This window comes from Nicotiana tomentosiformis, chromosome 3 (assembly GCF_000390325.3).
Source record: "Nicotiana tomentosiformis chromosome 3, ASM39032v3, whole genome shotgun sequence".
NCBI lineage: Eukaryota > Viridiplantae > Streptophyta > Magnoliopsida > Solanales > Solanaceae > Nicotiana > Nicotiana tomentosiformis.
The window spans coordinates 20,619,917-20,643,619 of record NC_090814.1 but is presented as its reverse complement, the minus strand read 5'-3'; the positions used below and the strand labels follow the sequence as shown (position 1 = coordinate 20,643,619).

At 40.7% G+C, this 23,703-nt stretch overlaps 1 protein-coding gene across 1 annotated transcript; it reads right to left on the bottom strand.

Moving 5' to 3' along the window:
• Positions 1 to 4,869: 4,869 nt before the first annotated feature.
• On the bottom strand, positions 4,870 to 20,512 carry LOC138907465 (uncharacterized). The gene is made up of 9 exons (XM_070198063.1): positions 20,334 to 20,512; positions 19,366 to 19,528; positions 19,159 to 19,278; positions 18,540 to 18,590; positions 17,347 to 17,727; positions 12,658 to 12,765; positions 6,435 to 6,572; positions 5,980 to 6,190; positions 4,870 to 5,186 (listed from the first exon to the last, which is right to left on the bottom strand). Exons 1-9 carry the CDS (start codon positions 20,510 to 20,512, stop codon positions 4,870 to 4,872), a joined length of 1,668 nt encoding a protein of 555 aa, XP_070054164.1.
• Positions 20,513 to 23,703: the final 3,191 nt, after the last annotated feature.

Here is a 23,703-nt window from a genome sequence, read left to right as displayed (position 1 = left end):
CCTAATCCCGACGAGGTACTGACAAGGCTAAGACAAGACACCTACTATAAACCTGTGCAGTTATATATAAAATAACGGAAATGACAAGTAAAGAGTCAGAAGTAAACTACGAGATAGGGACATATGAAAGGGGCAACAATCAGAAACATAAAGTATATATCACGGAGTTAACCTCTTCCAAAAGTAATTAACGAAACCACAAATCCAAGTTCACATTCCAAATATCAATTAAAAGTAATGAAATCAACAAATTGCACAGCATCACCCTTCGTGCTTTTACTCTTATCGTCACCATATAAAATAAATGCAAGTACATGGCATCACCCTTCGTGTTTTTACTCTAATCCTCACACAAAAATAATAATAATAAATAATGTACACGGTATCCCCCTTCGTACTTTTGCTCTCATTCTCACATGATAATAATAATGAAGCATGTGCACAACATCACCTTTTGTGCTTTATCCTCATGTTCACTCAAGAAATAATATCAATATGTAAATAAGGCACGGAAACACTCTTCGTGCTTTTCACTTTTCCTTACCGAGCAATCACAACAATACAATACCAAGCAATGTGGGAAGCAAATTCAACTTCAATAATAGTGTTAGAACACAACTCATCATATGAGAATCTTTCAACATTTAGTGCCAGCAACCAATCAACAAATTCCATGATCTCCTTACCTAATATCACGACAATCTCAACATAAGAAATAACATGAAAGCGAGTAATCAAGGAATTAACACTATATTTAAAGAATGGAAGACATAGTATACGAAATAACATAGTACAAGCAAGGCAAATGGTACCCGCATGGTTATCCAATGCCAACGCATATACATTCGTCACCTTGCATATACGCCACCCCTAACACATAGTTCACATAACAAAAAGGCTCGATTCTACCTTATTTCTCTCAAATCAAGAATAACCAAGACACTTACCTTTTTCCGTAACATAATCAACAATCCAACATGGATTTTCCTTTAGAACAAGCCTCCAAACCAACCTAATCTGGCCAAATATCGTTCAAATAATTCAAAACAAGTTTTATAAATAACCCACGAATGAAAAAGGTTCAATCTTTAACGGAATTGAAAAGGTCAACAAAAGGTTAACCCGACCCATGTGGTCGGAATCCGAGATTAAGACCAAATTCCGATTAACCATTTACCCCGAGCACAGATATGTGATTAATTTCGAAATCCAACCTCAATTCTAGGTCTAAATCTCAAATTTATAAAATTCTAAATTCTACCCAAAATCCCTAATTTCTACCTTGAAATTCATAGATTTGATGATATAATTCATGATTTTCTTTTTTAAAATTGATTGAAAATAAGTTAAAGTTTCTTATCAATGATTTTGGGAAGAAATTGCTCTTCAAAAATTGCCTCTATGCAGTTTAGGGTTAAAATGGTGTAAAATGAGTTATGTCCCGAAATTCCCAACCTCTACCTAGCTATAGATGTCGCAATTACAAACTCTTGTTCACAATTGCAATGTTCGCAAAAGCGAACAACTGCTCGCAAAAAGGAACAACCTCTAAGCCTTCAGTTGTCGCTATTGCGACCCATAACTTCACATTTGCAAAGTCCCACCTATCGCAAAAGCAGTCATGTGTTCGCATTTGTGAAGCCCTCTATTCCAACCTCCCCGACGCAAAAGCGACATATTGATCGCAAAAGCGAAGTTCACCTGCTCGCAGATGTGACCATTGCTTCGCAACCCAATATCCCAAATGCGAACTTGAATTTGGAAAATCGAAACTCACATTTGCGAACACGTCCTCGTAAATGCAAGACCTGCAGATCAACACCAACAGATTTTATATCAGCCATCCAAACCATTCCAAAACACGTCTGAAACTTATCCGAGCACACCAGGATCCAATCCGAATATTTACACAAGTGTAATAATATCATAAAAACTCGCTCGCTAACTCAAATCATCAAAATAACATCAAATATTAAGAATCGATCATCAAAACTCAAGATTTTTAACTTAATTCATTTTTCTAATCTTTTACATAATGCGCCGAAATGCCCTCGAGTCACCGAGACCCCAACCAAACATGCGTACAAGTCCGCAAACATCATACAAACTTACCAAAATTATCAAAATACCGATCCGATGTCGTTTATCAAAAATGTTGACCGTGGTCAACTCTAGCATTTGAAAGACGAAAATTATATTTTCCTTAAAATTTCTCATATAAGCTTTTTGAAAAACGCCACGGACCACGCATGCAAGTTATATCATAAAATAAAGCTACGGGATGTCTCATAATATAGAAAAGTGAGCTAGTACTCAAAACAACCTATCGGGTCATCATATTTAAACTCCACCTCCCCCTCCCCCCCCCCCCGGCTCCATCAAAATGGTATTATTGAAAAGAAAGATAGGACTTCAGAAGATATGGTAAGAACTATGTTAATTGTTAGTAGTCTTCCTAAGAGTTTCTGGGCTAAGGTTGTGAATATTGCTTATCGTATAATCAATAGGTGCATGATTACACTTTTGCTTGAGAAGACCCGTTATGAATTACTAAAAGGCCAAAAATCAAATCTAACTCACCTAGACTTCACTTGTAAGTGTTTTGTGCATAAAAATGGAAAGGAGGCTAGGAAAGCTTTAATCCAAATGTGATATGTCTTCCTTGGTAATTCTTCACATAGTAAGGCTTATAAAATGTATAACAAAAGAACTTTATGTGTTGAAAATATCTATTTGATTTTTTTATGAAGCTAATCACTTGATTGAGAAAAGTTTGCAGGATTATAATGATGGAGAAATTGGACTCATTTAGAAATATGCTAATGGATCATATCAAAGTAGTTTGGAAAACATTGTTGAACAAATAGAGCTAGTAAATGAACCAAGTTCTATGGAAGTTGAGAAAAATGTACACCGGATGGGAGAACTGAACAGGATGATGTTGAAACAACTACTAGTGATGAACTTGGTTCTTCAGCTGATCATGAAGGAAATAAAATGTCACTGCCCCAATTCCCCATCGAAGGATGTCATAATGGCACCTAGTCTATAAGGCTAGGTAAGCCTAACATGCATGCAGAGATAGCAGAAATAATAATAGAACTTCAAATTTAAACCAACTAGCTATCATAAAAGAACTCAACAAATACCGATGCCAATAAACTCCCAAAATTTGGTGAGACGGAGTTACAAGATCTACAAGAATATATCGAAAAATCTCTAATACATCACTGTCTAAATAAAGAGTATGCAATAGAAAAACAAGGATAGAGGGTGACTCCGAGGCCTGCGAACGCTGGGTAGGTATACCTTGAAGTCTCCGAACTGAATGCTCTACTCACTCGTGCCTAGCCTGATATGAGGTACCTGGATATGCACAAAAAGATGTGCAGAAGTATAGTATGAGTATACCATAATGGTACCCAGTAAGTATCAAGTCTAACCTCGGTAGAGTAGTGACGAGGCCAGGTCAAGACACCTAATAGGATAAGAAAAATAAGTTGAAAAGTGAGGGAAATGAAAGATAATCAATAAGAATCACAACCGAGGTACCGCCTAGTATTCACTTTTCACAATTTCAATCACAATCTTTCCTTATACCTTCGCGTGAGTCTTACATTTAGATAGTTTGAAAATATTTTTTCCGAAATAGCTACACGTACTTTAGCCCACCTTATGTCGCCGCGTGGCTTCAAGTAATTCCCTTACTAGCAACAAACACATAAATCTCACATTATGTCACCGCATGCACATTAACCCCTATCCTTATATCGCCGCATGCGCATCAATATGACAACATAATCACAACTCTCACCACAAGTTCCCATATGCTACAACTTGCCAAAAAAATCAACAACTGACCAAAGTCCACTTCTACGGAAGGAAAACCGCTTATGTGGGTGTGCACTTACGCTCATGTGTCCGTACCTGCGATACCAGCCTAACTCAGATCCCCTTCACAACTGCGTCTCAGAGGACGCTTCTGCGGTGCCACACCTGTGTCCCAAAGTGCGCAAGTGTGATTGCACCAGAATCAGCAGATCTTCATCAAACAACCTAAGTCCAAATGAACCTGATTTCAATCTGATTCACACCCGAGGCCCTCGGGACCCCGTCTAAATATACCATCAAGTTACAAAATAACTAACGAACCTACTCGAGGCCTAAAATCACATAAAACAACATCGATTCTACAAATCGCAACCCAATTCAAACCTATTGAAACCATGAACATCCAACATCCAAAACTAACGCAGAAATACATCAAACCAACTCCGATTGACCTAAACTTTTGCACAAAAGTCATAAATGATACAATGGACCTATTCCAACTTCCAGAATCAGAACCTGACACCGATATCAATAAAGTCAACTCTCAGTCAAACTTCTCAACCTTCCAAACCTTTAACTTTCTAACTTTCTCCAATTCAATCCAAAACGACCTACGAACCTCCAAATCAATATTCGAGCATGCTCCTAAGTCCAAAATCACCACACAAAGATATCAGTACCGTCAAAATTCTATTCTAGATTCGTTTACATAAAAGTCAAACTTCGGTTAACCCTTTCAACTTAAGCTTCCAACTTTGGGACTAAGTATCCTAATTCACTTCGAAACTCATCTGAAACCCAATACAAACACGCCGGCAAGTCACATAACCACAATATAACATAGAGGAGGCAATAAATAGGGGAATGGGCTAAAATACTCAAAATGACCGATCGGGTCGTTACATTCTCTACCTCTTAAAATGAATGTTCGTCCTCGAACTAGTATAGAGACATAACTAAAGTGGTGAAAAGATGAGGATATCAGCTACGCATATCATGCTTGGTCTCCCAAGTCATCTCCTTGACTGGTTGACCCCTCTACTGGACCTTTACTAAAGCAATTTTCTTTGACTTCAACTTTTGGACCTGCCTGTCCAACATGGCCACCGGCTCCTCAACACAAGTCAAATCCTTGTCCAATTGGACTGAGCTGAAATCTAAAATATGGGACAGATCACTGTGATACTTCTGGAGCACAGAAACATGGAACACCGGATAAACTACAGATAAACTAGGTGGCAATGCAAGCTTGTAGGCCACATCTCCAAATCTCTCCAGGATCTCAAAAGGACCAATATACCTAGGGCTCAACTTTCTCTTTTTCTCAAACCTCATCACACCCTTCATAGGTAAACCTAGAGGAAAACTTGCTCTCCAACCATAAATGCTATATCACGAACCTTCCGATCAACATAACTCTTCTACCTAGACTGTGTTGTATGAAGCCAATCCTGGATCAGCTTGACCTTCTCCAAGGCTTCTCGAACCAAATATGTTCCCAACAATCTAGCCTGGCCTGGCTCAAACCACCCAACTAGGCAAACTCCACAAGCGGTAAGAATTGATCCCAAGAACCCCCAAAATCCATAACATAGGCACAAAGTATATCCTCTAATATCTAAATGGTGCGCTTGGACTATTCGTCAGGTGGAATGTTGTACTCAACTCAACTCGTGTGCCTAAATCATATTGTACGGCTCTCCAGAAGTGCGATATAAACTACGTACCCCGGTCAGAGATGATGGATACCAGCACACCATGAAGTCGGACAATCTTGCGGATATAGATCTGAGCCAGCTATTTTGAAGAATAGGTAGTCACCACCGGAATTAAATGAACCAACTTGGTCAACCTATCCACAATTACCCATATAGCATCAAATTACTTCTGAGTCCATGGGATCCCAACAACGAAGTCAATGGTAACATACTCCCATTCCCACTCGGGAATCTCAAGTCTCTAAAGCTCCGCCTGGCCTCTGATGCTCATACTTCACTTGCTGACAAATTAGGCACCGAGCTATATACTCCACTATGTCTATCTTTATTCTCCTCCACCGATAGTACTGTCTCAAATCCTGATACATCTTAGCGGCACCCGGATGAATAGAGTACCGCAAAGTGTGGGCCTCTTGAAGAATCAACTCACATAACCCATCGATATTTTGCACACATAACCGGCCCTGCATCTGCAAAACACCATCATCTCTAATAAAAATCTCCTTGGCATCACCGTGTTGTATCATGTCTTTAAGGACAAGCAAATGTAGGTCGTCGTACTGACGCTCTCTGATGCGCTCATATAACGAAGACCGAGAGACCACGCAAGCAAGAACTCGACTGGCTTTGAAATATCCAATCTAATAAGCAGATTGGCCAAGTCCTGACATCAATTGCTAGTGGCCACTCTGCTGCCGGTAGATATGCCAAACTACACATACTCTCCGCCTTTCGACTCAAGGCATCGACCACCATATTGGCCTTTCTGGGATGATATAGAATAGTGATATTATAGTCTTTAAGAAACTCTAACCATCTCCACTGCCGCAAATTAAGATCTTTCTGTTTGAATTGATGTTGGAGACTCTGGTGGTCGGTATAGACCTTACATGGGACACCGTACAAATCGTACCGCCAGATCTTCAATGCAAGAACAATAGCTTCCAATTCCAAGTTGTGGACTAGATAATTCTTCTCATGAACCTTCAACTGCTGAGACACGTAGGCAATTACCCTACTATCCTGCATTAACACTGAGCCAAGGCCAATACGTGACGCATCACAATACACAGTGTAAGACCTCGAACCCGTAGGCAACACCAACACTAGGGCTGTAGTCAAAGCAGTCTTGAGCTTTTGAAATCTCTACTCAGACTCCTCGGACTATCTAAAAGGAGCACCCTTCTGGGTCAATCTAGTCATAGGTGCAGCAATGGATGAGAAACCCTCTACAAAAAGGCGATAATACCCGGCCAACCCAAGGAAACTCTGAATCTTAGTAGCTAAAAACGGTCTGGGCCAACTCTGAACTACTTCAATCTTCTTCGGATCTACCTTAATCCCCTCACTCGATACCATATGACCCAAAAATGCCACTGAATCAAGTGAGAATTCACACTTTGAGAATTTTGCATACAACTTCTTTTCTCTCAAGGTTTGGAGCACAATCCTCAAATGTTTCTCATGATCCTCCCGAATGTAGGAATACACCAAGATGTCATCAATAAACACAATGACGAATGAATCAAGATATGGCTAGAATACACTATTCATCAGGTGCATAAATGTTTCGGGGGCGTTGGTCAACCCAAATGACATCACAAAGAACTCGTAGTGACCTTACCGAGTCCTAAAGGTAGTCTTCAGAATATCCAGATCTCGAATCTTAAGCTGATGATACCCTGACCACAAATCAATCTTTGAGAACACTCTAGCACCCTGTAGCTAATCAAATAAGTCATCAATGCATGGCAATGGGTACCTGTTCTTCATTGTAACCCTGTTCCACTACCGATAATCAATACACATGTGCATAGAACCATCCTTCTTCTACACAAATAGGAACAGAGCACTCGAAGGTGACACACTACGCCGAATGAAACCCTTATCAAGCATCTCTTATAATTTCTCCTTTAATTCCTTCAACTCTGCTGAGGCCATACAATATGGTAGAATAGAAATGGGTTCAGTGCCTGGTAACAAGTCAATACCAAAATCGATATCTCTATCGGTCGGCATGCCCGAAAAATCTGTTGGAAATACATTTGTAAGACTCTCACTACCGGAACTGACTCAACGGTAGGAGTATCAATACTGACATCTCTCATAAAGACTAGATAAGCATCACACCTTTTCGTAACCATCCGCTGAGCCTTTAGAAAGGACACAACCCTGCTAGGCACATAATCCAATGTACCCCTCTACTCCAACCATGGAAAACCTGGTGTAGCCAATGTCAGTGTCTTAGCGTGACAATATAGAATAGTATGATAGGGCGACAACCAGTCTATGCCAAAGTTAACATCAAAGTCTACCATACTGAGCAATAATAGATCAACTCTGGTCTCAAAACCACCAATAACAACTAAACACGATCGATACACACGGTCCATAACAATAGAAACTCTCACGGGCATGGACACATACATAGGAGAACTCAAAGAATCATGAGATATGCCCAAATACGGAGCAAAGTAAGATGATACATATGAGTAAGTGGAGCCTGGATCAAATAAGACTGATGCATCTCTATGACAAACCAAAACAATACATATGATAATTGTGTCTCATGCAACTGCCTCTGTCCTACCTAAAAAAGCATAGCATATGGCATGGCCTACCCCTTTAGGGTGACACTTACCCACCTAACCTCCACGCCTAGCTAGTTGTATAGGTGGAGAGGCAACTGGAGCAGCAACCATAGCCTGACAAGTCAGTGGACCCGGTGGAATACGTGGAGCCTAAGTAGTCTATGGAGGTGCAACCCTTCTGAGTCTAGGGCAGTCCCTCACCATATGACGGGTATCATTACAATCAAAGAAAGCTCTTGGTCGGCGTGGCTACTGAAACTGGCTCGGGCCTGGTCGGCTGGACTGACCGCTGAGAGCACCCCGTGCAGAGGTGCACTAGATAGTGTCGGTGCATATAGCCGGAGCACCACTAGAAGCTAGAAGTGTTGAACGAATTGGACGACTCACGTAGCCCCTTCCATGACGGGCTATAGCTCCAGCGTGGTCACCACTAAATCCTCTAGTACCTCGAGGTCTTTTGGCCTCCCTGTCCTCTCTCTCGTAACCTCGCATACCCTCCAATCTCCACGCGATCTCTGCCACCTGATGATATGGGTATCTGTCTTCAACTCTCGAGCCATGCTGAATCTAATACCATAGTTGAGCCCCCCGATGAATCGACAGGCTCGCTCTCTAACTGTAGAAACCAAACCCGGTGCATGTCTGGACAACTCACTAAATCTGACAGCATACTCTTACACTGTCATAGTGGCTAGTGCAGCTGCTCGAACAGGAATAATAGGTTGTTCTGGTATAACCTCTGGGACCTGCTACTCTGGGATATGGGCGGCGGGAGTCTGAGCTCGTCCCCCAGCCTGAGATGTGGCTGGTGTAAGTAGAATCAACCCCGCCTGAGCTAGAGTACCAAACATGCTCTAGAACTGTGTGAGGGTATCTTGAAGTGCAGGGGTGGCAACATGGGCCTCAGGTGTCTGCCCCCCAACTGGAGCTACTGGTGGATCCTCTATCGTAGCTCAAGTAGGTGCTTTAGCTGCACCATATGCCCCTCCTCGGCCTCTTCCCCACCCTGGCCTCTCGCAACTCTAGCAGGGGCGCGGGTGTCTGATCGCCGGGTCCAGCGATGCATGTCCTCATCATCTGTGAGAGAATAGAAGGACAAAGATTTAGAATTTCGAAGTCAACAAATTTGCGCGATAAGGAATAAAAGAAGTGAAGTTTCTTAATAGTTTCATAGCCTCTTGAAGATAAGTACAGATGTCTATGTACCAATCCGCAAGACTCTACTAAACCTGCTTATGACTCATAACACTTATGAGCCTAGAGCTCTGATACCAACTTGTCATGATCCCAATTCCCCACCGAAGGATGTCGTGATGGTACATAGTCTCTAAGACTAGGTAAGCCTAACATGCACGGAGAGATAGCGAAAATAATAATAAAACTTCAAATTTAAACCAACTAGTTATCATAAAAGAACTCAACAAATATTGATGCCAATAAACTCCCAAAATCTGGTGAGACTCAGTTACAAGATCTACAAGAATATATTGAAACATCTTTAATACATCACTGTCTAAATAAAGAGTATGTAACACAAAAACAAGGACGGAGGGTGACTCTAAGGCCTGCGAACGCCGGGCAGGTATACCTTGAAGTCTCCGAACTGAATGCTCTACTCACTGGTGCCTAGCCTGATATGAGATACCTGGATCTACACAAAAAGATGTGCATAACCGTAGTATGAGTACACCATAGTGGTACCCAGTAAGTATCAAGCCTAACCTCAGTATAGTAGTGATGAGGCCAGGTCAAGACACCTACTAGGATAAGAAAAATAAGTTGAACAAGTGTAGTACAGTGTAATAAGAGAAACGAGAAATGAGGCAATAAAGAAGTACAACAAGATAAGCTACAACTGAATTTAGAGTAATAAAGATAACATAGAAGAAACACATAATAAACACATCAAGAAAACAATGCGTGCAATTACAAGTGAGGGAAATGAAAGATAATCAACAAGAATCACAACCGAGGTACCGCCTCGTATTCACTTTTTACAATTTCAATCATAATCTTTCCTTATACCGCCGTATGAGCCTAACATTAAGATAGTTTGAAAATATTTTTTCCGAAATAGCTAAATGCACTTTAGCCCACCTAATGTCGCCGCATGGCTTCAAGTAATTCACTTACTAGCAACACGCACATAAATCTCACCTTATGCCGCCGCATGCACATTAATCTCTATCCTTATACCACTTCATGTGCATCAATATCACAACATAATCACAGCTCGCACCACAAGTGCTCATATGCCACAACTTGCCAAAAGAATCAATAATACCAATGTTTCCACAACAAATAGCCCATGGCTCAACCACAATGTTTTCAAGAATCTTGACAACAACAAAAGAAGGTGAATAGCTCAACAATAATGATATCTCAACAATTAACAACTTAGCCTCAAGTGAAAACGGCTTTTACAACTTCAACACCAAAACTCAACAATAAGATATTCCAAGAAATAACAACATCGAGTAAGGTAACTCAATAATTAAATAATTAACTAGGCAATAAGGAAACAATAACTTCTATTAAGCATGTAAGGGCAAATAACAAGTAAGAGATGGGACAAGTATTAATAGTGTCAAATAAATCATGTAAGGATAGATTAACGATGAAAGATATAACATGTTATGACAATTCATTTATAGGCATGGAAAGAATCTAATTACCTAAATCAGTCAATTAAGACATATAGCCCATGTACCCACTCGTAACCTTGCGTACATGGCTTTCACGTACCACAAATAACACAAAATAACTCAAATCCTAAGTGGTAATTCACCCATACAAAGTTAGGCAAGATACTTACCTCAAACAAGCTAACGCAATCCACTAGTAAGCCTTTTCCATGAATATCCAACTCTAAATTGCTCGAATCTAGCCAAAATAGCTTTATACCATAAATACAAACCATAGAAAACTATTCCGGATAATAAAGTTGCAATCTTTCAAGAAAATCAAAAATTAACTCAAAACCTCAACCCGGAGCCTGCGTCTCGGAACTCGACCAAACATATAAAATCCGAACACCCGTTCAATAACGAGTCTAACCATACTAAAATTATTCAATTCCGACCTCAAATCGACCTTCGAATACTCAAATTATAGCTTAGGAAGTGTTCAGAAAATTTTCCAATTTTTCCAACTCAAAACACTAATTAAATGATAAAAAACAGTGATGGATTCATTTATAATAATCAAATTTGAGTTAAAATCACTTATCCCGATCAACGCTTAGAAAAATCTCTCCCAAAATCGCCCAAAAAATCGAGGTCTCTATCTCAAAAGATGAAGAATGGATTAAAACCCTCGATCTGCCCCTTTTCAACCCAGCGATTCTGCATCTGCGGACTAACAGCCGCTTATGTAGCACTGCACCAGCGGAAAATCCATCACAGTTGCGGCTTTTTATTAAGCCCAGAACTTTCCACTTTTGCGGACCATGGCTCGCTTCTGCGAGCCCGCTTATGCGGAAGCTTGACCTCACCTGCGGTCCTTAAGGAACTGACCAAAGTCTGCTTCTGCAAAAGGAAAACCGCTTCTGCGGGTGCGAACCCACTCTCAGGTGTCCGCACCTGCAATACCATCCCTACTCATATCCCCTCCACACCTGCGGCTCAGAGGACGCTTCTGTGGTGCCGCACCTGCGGCCCAAAGTGCGCAGGTGTGATTGCACCAGACTCGGCAGATCTTTAGTCAACAACCTAATCCCAAATGAACCCGATTTCAATCTGATTCACACCCGGGGCCCCGGGACCTTGTCCAAACATACCATCAAGTTCCAAAACACCTAACGAACCTACCAGAGGCCTAAAATTACATCAAAAAACATCGATTCTATGAATTTCAACCCATTCCAAACCTATTGAAACCATGAGCATTCAATTTCCAAAACTAATACCAAAGACATCAAACCAACTCTGATTGATCTCAATTTTGCACAAAAGTCATAAATGACATAATGGACCTATTCCAACTTCCAGAATCAGAATCCGACCTCGATATCAATAAAGTCAACTCCCGATCTAACTTCTTAACTTTCCAAACCTTCAACTTTCTAACTTTCTCCAATTCAAGCCAAAACGGCCTACAACTTCCAAATCAATATCCGAACACGCTCCGAAGTCCAAAATCACCATACGAAGCTATTAGAACCATCAAAACTCAATTCTGGAGTCGTCTACATAAAAGTCAAACTTCGGTCAATTCTTTCAACTTAAGCTTCCAAGTTTGGGACTAAGTGTCCCAATTCACTCTGAAACATATCTGAAACCCAAGACAACCACCCCGGCAAGTCACATAACCACAATATAGCATAGAGGAGGCATTAAATAGGGGAATGTGGCTAAAATACTCAAAACAATCGCCTGAGTTGTTACATAGAACTCAGGAATTACATGTAAGAAATTGGATGCACAAAAGGTCTCATCCTATTCAAAATGTTCTCGCTCATTTTGGGTTTGGAATCAACGATATCCAAAGTGAGAAATCTATGTGATTTATCTACCTACTTGTCCATGATTAAACCCAAGAACATCAAAGAGGCTCTTCAAGATGTTGCTTGGATTGTGGCTATGCAAGAGGAGCTTTATCATCTTGCATGGAAGAAAGAGTGAAACCTGGAACCCCACCGAAGGACAGAATAGTCATAGGAACCATATGGATTTTCAGAAATAAGCTGGATGATCAAGGTAATATAATTATAAACAAAATAAGGCTAGATGTTAAAAGTGCCTTCCTCAATGGGTATTTGAAAGAAGAAGTCTTTGTGTGTCATCCTCCAGGTTTTGAAAGTCATGAGTTCATTGATCATGTCTACAAACTAGATAAGGCATTATATGGGTAGACGCAATCACCTAGGGCATGGTACAAAAGATTGTCAAAATTCTTTCTTGAAAATGGGTTCACAAGAGGTAAAATTAACAACAATCTATTTCTAAAAGTAAAAAGGTATAAACTTGTTGATTGTTCAAGTTTATATTTATGATATCATTTTGGTTCTGTTAATAAGTCTTTTGTAATGAGTTTGTAAAATTGATGGGAACTGAATTTGAGATAAGTTTGATAGGACGTACATTTCTTTCTTGGCTTGAAAATCAAGGAAACTCCTAATGGTACAATAATTAATTAGCATAATTTTCTCAAGGAACTGCTTGAAATGGATAGTGCTAAGAGAATTGATACTCCTATCACCAATGGTACTGTGTTAGATTTGGACGAACCAGGTCCATCGGTAGAAGAAAAGAAGTATAGGGTATGATTGGCTCTCTCTTGTATCTTAATGTTGGCATGCATGATATTGCGTTTAGTGTTGGTCTTTGTTCCAGGTTCCAGTCAAATTTTAATGAGTCACATATGAAAATTGTAAAGAGGATCTAGAGGGTATCTTAAGGTACTCAAGATGTAACGACACAACCATTTTGAACTCTAGCAATCCATTTTGTGATTTTGAGACCTTGATTAGCTTTATATGATGCATTACAACTTGCGAGTGTGGCTGGTTTTGATCTACGAGGGGTTCGGGAGTGATTTGGAACACCTGGTTTTATTTTGGAAGCCTTAAATTGTAAGAGTTGACCAAGGTTTGACTTTTGTGTAAACGACCTCGAATTGGTTAGTTGAAGGTTCCAATAGGTCTGTATGGTGATTTTTAGGTCTTGAACATATGTTCGGATTTGGTTTTGGATGTTCCTAGAATATTTTAACTCTATTTGCCGGAAGTTGGAAATTTGATAAATTGAAGAGTTCATAAGTTTGACCGACAGTTGACTTTGGGATAATCGGATTCCGATTGTTGTTCCTAGACTATGGATAGATTCATTTTTTTGAATATAACTTGTGTGCAAGGTTTGGTTGAGATCCGATGTATCTAAGTATGAATGGAACGCTTGGTGTAAGTATAAATATTAAAGAACTTAAGATAGTTCAACATGCAGATGTGATGCTTCTGTATGTGTTTTGAAACCTTGGATAAGTCTGGATTGTGTTTGTAGACTTGTGGGAATGTTCGGCGGGGTCCCAGGAGGCTCGGTTGAGTTTCGGACCACCTTGAACAAAGTTGAATAATGCAAATTTTGCTGGTGCTAGTTTTGTGCTTCGTGAACGCGGTGCATGGCTTGCATTCGTGATAAAGAAATTGGGTTGTGAATTTTTGTTCTACGCGAAAGAGGTCCTGCGAACGCGATGAAGGATTTGGCTGGGGCAAGATTTTTTCTCCACAAATGAGATGGGTTTTCTGCGAACGCGATGGAGGAATTGATGACGATGTCACGACCCAAATCCCACCATAGGGGTCGTGATGGCACCTAGTCTCTAAAATTAGGTAAGAGGATCACTTAATAATATTTAAATAGATAGAACATGATATAACAGGACATAGAGTTAATATAAAATCAAAAATAGAATCAATACAGGCTAGATTGGCAATACTCAACATAACTTTCCAGAACTAGGTAATATAAAGTCACGAGCTCTAACTGAATATATAAGAATATCTCATAATACAATATTGTTCGGATATAAAAATGGCAGTATCAATGTAAGGATAGGACTCCAAGGGACTTCGACGGTCGATGCAGCTCTACCTTGAATCCCCACGGTCAAAGCAAGCTCTCACTACCTAGGTCCGCTGCCTCCAACACCAAGATCTGCACAAAAATGTGCGAAAGTATAGTATGAGTGCACCACGATCAGTACCTAGTAAGTATCAAGACTAACCTCGGTGAAGTAGTGATGAGGTTCAAGACATGTGATACTCTCTAGTCAAACAACCTGTGCAATATATCTAAGACTGACAGCAGAAAGTATAGCAGAAAAACAATAACAATAATCTCATCAGAACAAGTGATAACAATTCATTGCAAGTAAAGGCTCAGCTTCAACAGTAAGTCATCAAATAGAAACATACGCATATTATACCTCGTGCTCATATTTTTATCCCAATCACAATAGACACCTGTAATGCTCTGCCCTGACAAAATCACAATAGTCACTGGTATCGCTCCACCCTGACAAAAACACAATAGCCACCAGTATCTCTCCGCTCTGACAAAATTACAATAGCCACCCGTATCGCTCTACCTTGACAAAATCACAATTGCCACCCGTATCGCTCCTCCATGACAAAATCACAATATCCACCCGTATCGCTTTGCCTTGACAAAATCACAAACACAATCGCATGAAAAAAACCTCGTGTCAACACCCAAACAATTTGCTCAACATGTCCATATGTGACAATAAAAACAATAATGTCAAAGTTTTATCAAGGATATGAGTTCATAATTTATCAACAAGGTGCACAAAGATATGAAGATAGTAAAAATGTGGATTGGTATTTATCAAAAAAAATATATTACTATGGCTAAAACAAGTGTAGTGATCATGTTCACATAGCCACCAAGCGATTAAGCATGTTTCATATACAATACATCCTCAAATTAAGGCATATTAATAGCCTAAAGTCTAATCCGGACATAAGCCACACATAGCACTCATGTATACGCTCGTCACCTTGCGTACACATCGCTTTTCACATAACCCAAATAGGCCATTAAGGCCAAATCCTAAGGGTTATCCCCCCCTCCCCCCTCCTTCCCCCCTCCCACAAGGTTAGACAAGATACTTACCTCATACAAGCCAAATCAATACTCTAAAAAGCTCTTGCCTCTCGAATCAACCTCTGAACGGGTCAAATCTAGCCAAAAATAACTCAATAACATCAAATAATGATGTAGGAAAATACACCAAACATTAAAGTTGTGATCATTTTACAAATATACAAAGTCAGCCCAAAAGGTCAACCCCGGGCTCGCACCCCAAAACTCAAAAAACTGACAAATCTCGAACACCCATTCTAATACGAGTCCATATATATAAGTTTCATCCAAATCCGACTCCGAATCAATGTTCAAATCCCTATTTTTCACTTTAGAAAAGTTTTCCCAGAACCCCTAATTTTTCCTCATTTAGATTCAAATCAAAAGCCAAATTATAGGATGGAATCATGAATAATAATCAAATAGGAGTCAAGAACACTTGAAACTAAATCCTCGCCCAAAATATATTCTGCCTTAGCACTTTCGCTTTTGCGGCCAATCTACCGCTTTTGCGACGTCGCTTTTGCGGCAAAAGCTCGCTTCTGCAAGTTCCACTAACTGCCGACCATCCGCATATGCGGACCACATTCCGCTTCTGCGGTCAAGAAAGCGCACTTGGGCCACCATATTTGCGCAAAGTCCTTCGCATCTATGAAACAAGCTGCCTCCCACTAACTCCGCATCTTCTACTCGCATCTACGGACCAAACCTTGCAGATGCGAAAACATCAGAACATAAATGCCAAACAAGGTCAAAATGATGGAAAACTCATCTGAAACTTACCTAAGGCAGCCGGAACCCCTCTAATCACATCAATCAGTCCCAAACAATAATACAGACCTACTCGAGGTCCCAAATCACACCAAATAACATCAAAACTATGAATCGCACCTCAATTCAAGCCTTATGAACTAATCAAATATTCAAATGTCAAACTTATGCCAAACATGCTTAAATGGCTCGAAATGACCCCAAATTTTACATAAAAATCATAAATCGCCATACAAACTTATCCCAAGTCTTTGAATCCCAAACGGACATTGATAACAACGAAGTCAACTATGGGTCAAAGCTATGAACTTCTAAACTTTCAAATTGCAAGCTTTCGTCAATAAGAGCCAAATCGACCTTGGAACTTCCAAATCCAAATTCGGACATACTCCTAAGTCCAAAATCACCATTCAGACCTAACGGAACCATCAAAACTTTGATCCGAGGTCAAATACATAAAAGTCAAATTTAGTCAATACTTCTAACTTAAGCCTCCAAACAAGGAAAGAAGTGTTCCAATTCAATCTGAAACCTTCTCGAAACAAAATCAACCATCCCCGAAAGTCACATAACAACAAAATACACATACGGGGAACATCAAATAGGAAAGCACAGTTCCAATACACAAAACGACCGGTCGGGTCGTTACATTCTCCTCCTATTAAACAAATATTCATCCTCGAATGAGTTTAGAATCATACCTAAGGTATCAAAAATATAAGAATATCTACTCCGCATATCATGCCCAGTCTCCCAAGTCACCTCCTCGGCCGGTTGACCTCTCTATTGAACCTTCACTAATGCAATATTCTTCGATCTTAACTTGCAAACCTGCCTATCTAAAATGGCCACCGGCTCCTCATTATAAGTCAAATCCTTGTGCAACTGCTTCGAGCTGAAATCCAACACATGTGACGTATCCTCATAATACTTCCAAACCATGGAAACATGAAACACCAGATGAATTCCCGATAAGCTGGGTGGCAAAGTAAGTTTGTAGTCCACCTCACCAACTCTCTCCAACACCTTGAAAGGACCAATATATCGAGGGCTCAACTTGTCCTTCTTCCCAAATCTCATCGCACCCTTCATGGGTGAAACTCTGAGTAGAATCCTCTCACCCACCATGAATGACACATCACGAGCCTTCCTATCAGCATAACTATTTTGCCTGGACTGTGTTATGCAAAGCCGCTCCTGAATCAACTCCGCCTTATCAAAAGCATAAAAAACTAGATCAGTGCCCAACAACCTAGCCTTCTCTGGCTCAATTCAACCAATCGGAGAACGACATCGCCTCCCATATAAGGCCTCATAAGGAGCCATCTGGGTACTCGACTGGTAGTTGTTATTGTAGGCAAACTCTACTAACGGTAGAAACTGATCCCACTGGACCTCAAAATCAATGACACAAGTTTACAACTTGTCCTCCAAGATCTAATAGTATGCTCGGACAGCCCGTCCGTCTGGGGATAAAAATCTCTACTTACCTCAACCTATGTGCGCAAGTCGTGCTGTATGGCTCTCCAAAAATGCGATGTAAGCTAAGTGCCTCAATCCATGATAATAGACACGGGCACACCATGCAGGCGAACAATCTCTCTAAGATAACTTTGAGCTAGCTTCTCTTAAGTGTAGGTAGTCTTGGCTGGAATGAAGTGTGTAGACTTGATTAGTCTATCCACAATGACCCTCACAACATCAAATATCCTCACGGTCTGTGGCAGCCCAACCACAAAATCCATAGTGATACGCTTCCACTTCTAATCTGCTATATCTAGTCTCTAAAGCAAACCACCAAGTCTTTGATTCTCATACTTGACCTGCTGACAGTTCAAACACCGTGCAACATACTCAATAGTGTCTTTCTTCATCCTCCGCCACCAATAATGCTTCCTCAAATTACGGTACATCTTCGTAGAACCTGGGTGAATGGAATACTGAGAACTATGAGCCTCTTAAAGAATCAACTCTCTCAAGTCATCTATATTAGGAACACAAATCCGACCTTGAAGCCTAAATACCCCATCATTACCAATATTCACCTCCTTAGCATCACTGTGTTGCACTGTGTCCTTAAGAACAAGCAAGTGGGGATCATCATACTAGCGTGCCTTGATGCGCTCAAACAAGGTAGATTGTGATATAACACAAGCAAGAACTCTGCTAGGCTACTAAATATCCAACCACGTAAACCTGTTAGCCAAAGATTGAATATCCAAAGCTAATGATCTCTCCCCAGTTGGAATAAAAGAAAGACTCCCCATACTCTCTGCCTTCCTATTCAAGGCATCGGCCACCATGTTGGCTTTCCCGAGATGATAAAGAATAGTCTTTCAATAGCTCCAACCACCTCCATTGTCTTAAGTTCAAATCCTTCTGCTTGAATAGGTGTTGAAAACTTTGGTGATCCATACAAATCTCACAAAACACGACACATAAGTAGTGCTTCTAAATCTCAAGTGTGTATACAATAGTTGCTAGCTCCAAATTATTCATTGGGTAGTTCTTCTCATGGAACTTCAACTAACGCAAAGCATAGGCAATCACCCTACCATCTTGCAGCAATACATACCCAGTGCCAATCTGTTAAGCATCACGATAGATTGTATATGAACCCAATGCCGAAGGCAAAACTAGAACTAGAATTGTAGTCAAGGCAGTCTTGAGCTTCTGAAAGCTTTCCTCACACTCATCAGACCACTTGAATGGGAAACCCTTCTGAGTCAACCTGGGCAATGGAGCTATAATAGATGAGAAACCCTTCACGAAGCGGCAATAATACCCAGCTAAACCTAGAAAACTCCTGATCTTAGTTGAGGTAAAAGGTTTGGTCCAACTCTAAACTACCTCAATCATCTTCAGATCCACCTTAATCCCCTCACTAGACACCACGTGACCCAAGAGTGCCACCGAGTCTGACCAAAACTCGCAATTGAAGAAATTAACATAGAGTTTCTTTTCCCTCATTGTCTTGAGCACGATCCTCAAATGCTGCTCATGCTCCTCCCGGCTGCGAGAATGCACCAATATATCATCAATAAACATAAGGACGAAGGAATAAAGATAAGGCTGAAACACGTTGTTCATCAAGTGCATGAAAGTTATTAGGTCGTTGGTCAGCCCAAAAGGCAACACCAAGAACTCATAATGCCCATAACGAGTCCTGAAAGTCATCTTAGGAATATCTAAAGCCTTGATCTTCAACTAATGGTACCAAGATCTTAAGTCAATCTTTGAGAATACCCTAGCACCCTGAAGCTGATCAAATAATCATCAATATGCGGCAGTGGATACTTGTTCTTGATAGTAGCCTTGTTTAATTGCATGTACTCAATGCACATCCTCATGGAACCGTCTTTATTCTTCACCAATAGAACCAGAGCACCCCAAGGTGACACACTCGGCCTAGTAAAACCCTTATCTAGCAATTCATGTAACTATTCCTTTAGTTCTTTGAACTCTATTGGAGTCATGCGGTATGGTGGAATAGATATGGGCTGAGTGCCTGGTATCAGGTCATTACCAAAATCAATATCCTTATTGGGTGGCATGCCCGGTAAGTTTGGAGGGATAATGTCTGAAAACTCCCTCACCACTGGGAGTGAATCAATCGTGGGTATATCAGTACTCACATCTCTAAGAAAAGCTAAGTACGCCAAGCACCCCTCTCAACCATCTGTTGAGCCTTCAAAAAACACACCACCCTACTAGGAATGTGACCAAAGGAACCTCTCCACTCCTATATCAGTAACCCCGACATAGCCAATGTCACGGTCTTAGCGTGACAATCAAGAATAGCATGATACGGATATAACCAATCCATATCCAAATTCTCATTGAAATCTACTGTATTAAACAACAGAAGATCAACCCTAGTCTCGTAGCCCCCAACACTGACCAAACAAGAATGATAGACATGGTCCACCATAATAGAATTCCTAACAGGTGTAGACACATAAAGAGGAGTGTCCAAAGAATCATGAGACATATCCATATATGAAGTAAAATAGGATGACTCAACAACAACAACAACAACAATAACAACAATCCCAGTATAATCCCACAAGTGGGGTCTGGGGAGGGTAGTGTGTACGCAGACCTTACCCCTTCCTGCAGAGGTAGAGAGGTTGTTTTCGATAGACCCTCGGCTATAATAGGATAACACATACAAATAAATAGAACCCCGATCAAATAAAACTAATGCATCTCTATGAAAGACCAGAACAATACATTTAATAACTGCATCTAATGCAAATGCCTCGGCCATACCAGGCAAAGCATAAGAACTGGCCTGGCCTACCCCTCTTGGACGTCCTCTACCCGTCAGTCCTCTACTTCTACCTGGATGTATAGGTGGAGTAGCAATTGGAGCGAGAACCATAGCCTGAGTACCAAGATGAGTTCCACCCCTCCGAATTCTAGCAAAATCTCTCATAATGGGCCTAGTATCACCACACTCAAAATAACCCCTCTATAGCCGTGGATACTAGTACTGAGTCTGCACCGGACGACTGGAATAACCATTGTAGGAACCCCGTGTAGAAAATGCACTGAAAGATGATTGTCTGGTATGGGTGCCTTAGGTCCCTAGCTAGTTGGAGCACTACAGGTAACTTGAAGTGCGAACTGAACTGGACGACTGATAAAACCTCTGCCATGATGGGTAGGAATCGTAGAGTAGAAACCACTAAATCCTCTAGAATCTCGAGGCTTCTTAGACTCCCGATCCCCTTCTCTCCTGCCCGCGAATACGCTCCAACCTCCTAGCAATTGCCATAACCTAATGGAATGTAGTCTCAGTCTCCAACTCCCATTCCATCCCAAATATGAGGCTATAGATGATTTCTTCAATAAACCTACAGACTCTCTCTCTATATATCACTAGAAACCAAGGAAGGTGCATGATAAGATAACTCTGTAAATCTCATAGCGTACTCGGACATAATCATGCTCTCCTAGCGCAACTGCTCAAACTCGATGCGCAACTTGCCCCTGTGGGTCTGTGGAATGAACTCCCTCAAGAAAAGATAAGAGAATCATAACCAGGTAAGTGGTGTTATACCAGCTGGTCTACTCACCTCATAAGCCCACCACCATCTATATGTCGACCCTGTCAATTGAAAAGTAGTAAGGTCGACCCTGCTCGACTCCACCAAATCTATGGTACGCAGAATGCGGTGACATTGAAAATAGAAACCATATGCATCCTCAGAAGCCCCTCCACTGAACTGGGGAGGATGAAACTTTTGAAACCTCTCCAAACTCCTCTACCCCTATGCCAAGACAATTGGCCCTACCTCGAGCTCAACTGCAACTACTGGTTGCACCGACACAATACCTGATGTCTGGTAAGTATGAGTTGACTGCTCTAGTGTACGGGCGGTGGGAGTTTGAGCTCCTCCCCCAGCCTGTGATGTAGTTGGTGTAACCGGAATCAACCCTACCGAGGCAAAACTCAAAAACATACTCATAAAGTGCGCCAAAGTCTCCTGGAGCTCTGGGGAAGTAATAGGCTGCTCAAGTGTATGCTCAACATACTCAGGCTCCTGATTTTTTACTCGAGTTGCTGAAGGCTCCACAGCTGCTACTCTGGTAAGTTCTCTAGCTATAGCACGTGCCCCTCATCGGCCTCTACCTCGGCCTCGGCCTCTTGCGGCTCTAGTAGGGGGCACTAGTGTCTGCTCAACATATCTGGTAGAGCGTGTCCTCACTATCTGTGAGAGAAAAAAAAAAGTAAAGGTTCAAACTTCGAATAACAAATTGCACGATAAGGAATGAAAGAAAATGATATTTCCTAACAGCTTGGTATCCTCTCAAAAATAAGTACAAACGTCTCTATATTGATCCACAAGACTCAACTAAACTTTTTTGTGACTCGTAGAACCTAAGAACTTAGAGCTCTGATACCAACTTATCACTACCCAAATCCCACCATAGGGTCCATGATGGCACCTAGTCTCTAAAACTAGGTAAGCTGATCACTTAACAACATTTAAACAAACAGAACATGTTATAATAGGATAGAGAGTTAATATAAAAATATAAATAGAGTCAATACAGGCCAAAGTATCATACAGAATATAACTCCCTAGAATTAGGTAGTACAGAGTCACGAGCTCTAATTGAATACATAAGAATATCTCAAAATACAATATTGTTCGGATATAAAAATGATAGCATCAAATGTAAGGATTGGACCTCAAGGGACTGCGACTGTCGATGTAGCTCTACCTTGAATCCTCGCAGTCAAAGCAAGCTCTCACTGTCTAGGTCTGTTGCCTCTAACATGAAAACAATAACAATAATCTCATCAAAACAAGTGATAACAATTCAATGCAAGTAGTGGTTGAGCTTCAACAGCAAGTCATCAAATAGAAGCACACACATATGGCACCTCGTGCCCACATTTTTATCACAATCACAATAGCCACCCGTATCGCTCCGCCCAAACAAAATTACAATAACCACATGTATCGCTCTACCCTGAAAAAAATCACAATAGCCACATGCATCGCTCTGCCCTGATAAAATCATATAAGCCACCCATATTGCGCCACCCTGACAAAATCACAAACACAATCGCACAGCAAAAACCTTGTGCCAACACCCAAACAATCCACTCAACATGTCTACATGTACCACAATAATCACAAAATAATAATGCCAAAGTTTTATCAAGGATATGAGTTCATAATTTATCAACAAGGTTCATAAGGACATGAAGATAGTAAAAATGCGGATGGGTATTTAACAAATAAAGAATTACTACGTCTAAAACAAGTATTGTGATCATCTTTACATAGTCACCAAATTATTAAGCATGTTTCATATAAATACATTCTCAAATTAAGGCATATAAATAGTCTAAGGTCTAATCCTAAGTCACACATAGAACCCGTATATACGCTCATCACCTCGTGTACACATTATTTTTCACATAACACAAATAGACAATTAAGGTCAAATCCTAAGGGGTATTCTCCCACACAAAGTTAAGCAAGATTCTAACCTCAAACAAGCCAAATCAATACTCAAAAAATCCCTTGCCTATCGAATTGGCCTCTGAATGGGTCAAACCTAGCCAAAAAATAACTCAATAACATCATATAATGTCGTAGGAAACAACCCCAAACAATAAAGCATTGATCTTTATACAAATATACAAATTCAACCCAATAATTCAAC

What these genes read in the sequence shown, in the direction of transcription:
- LOC138907465 (XM_070198063.1), bottom strand. Translation starts at nt 20,512, where the DNA reads ATGGATATGTCTCATGATTCTTTGGACACTCCTCTTTATGTGTCTACA. An exon ending in TGAATATTGGTAATGATGGG is followed by an intron (nt 17,728 to 18,539) that starts GTATTTAGGCTT and finishes GCTTTTGATAAG; the next exon opens with GCGGAGTTGATTCAGGAGCG. An exon ending in GCAAAATATCGATGGGTTAT is followed by an intron (nt 5,187 to 5,979) that starts GTGAGTTGATTC and finishes GTTTTCCTCTAG; the next exon opens with GTTTACCTATGAAGGGTGTG.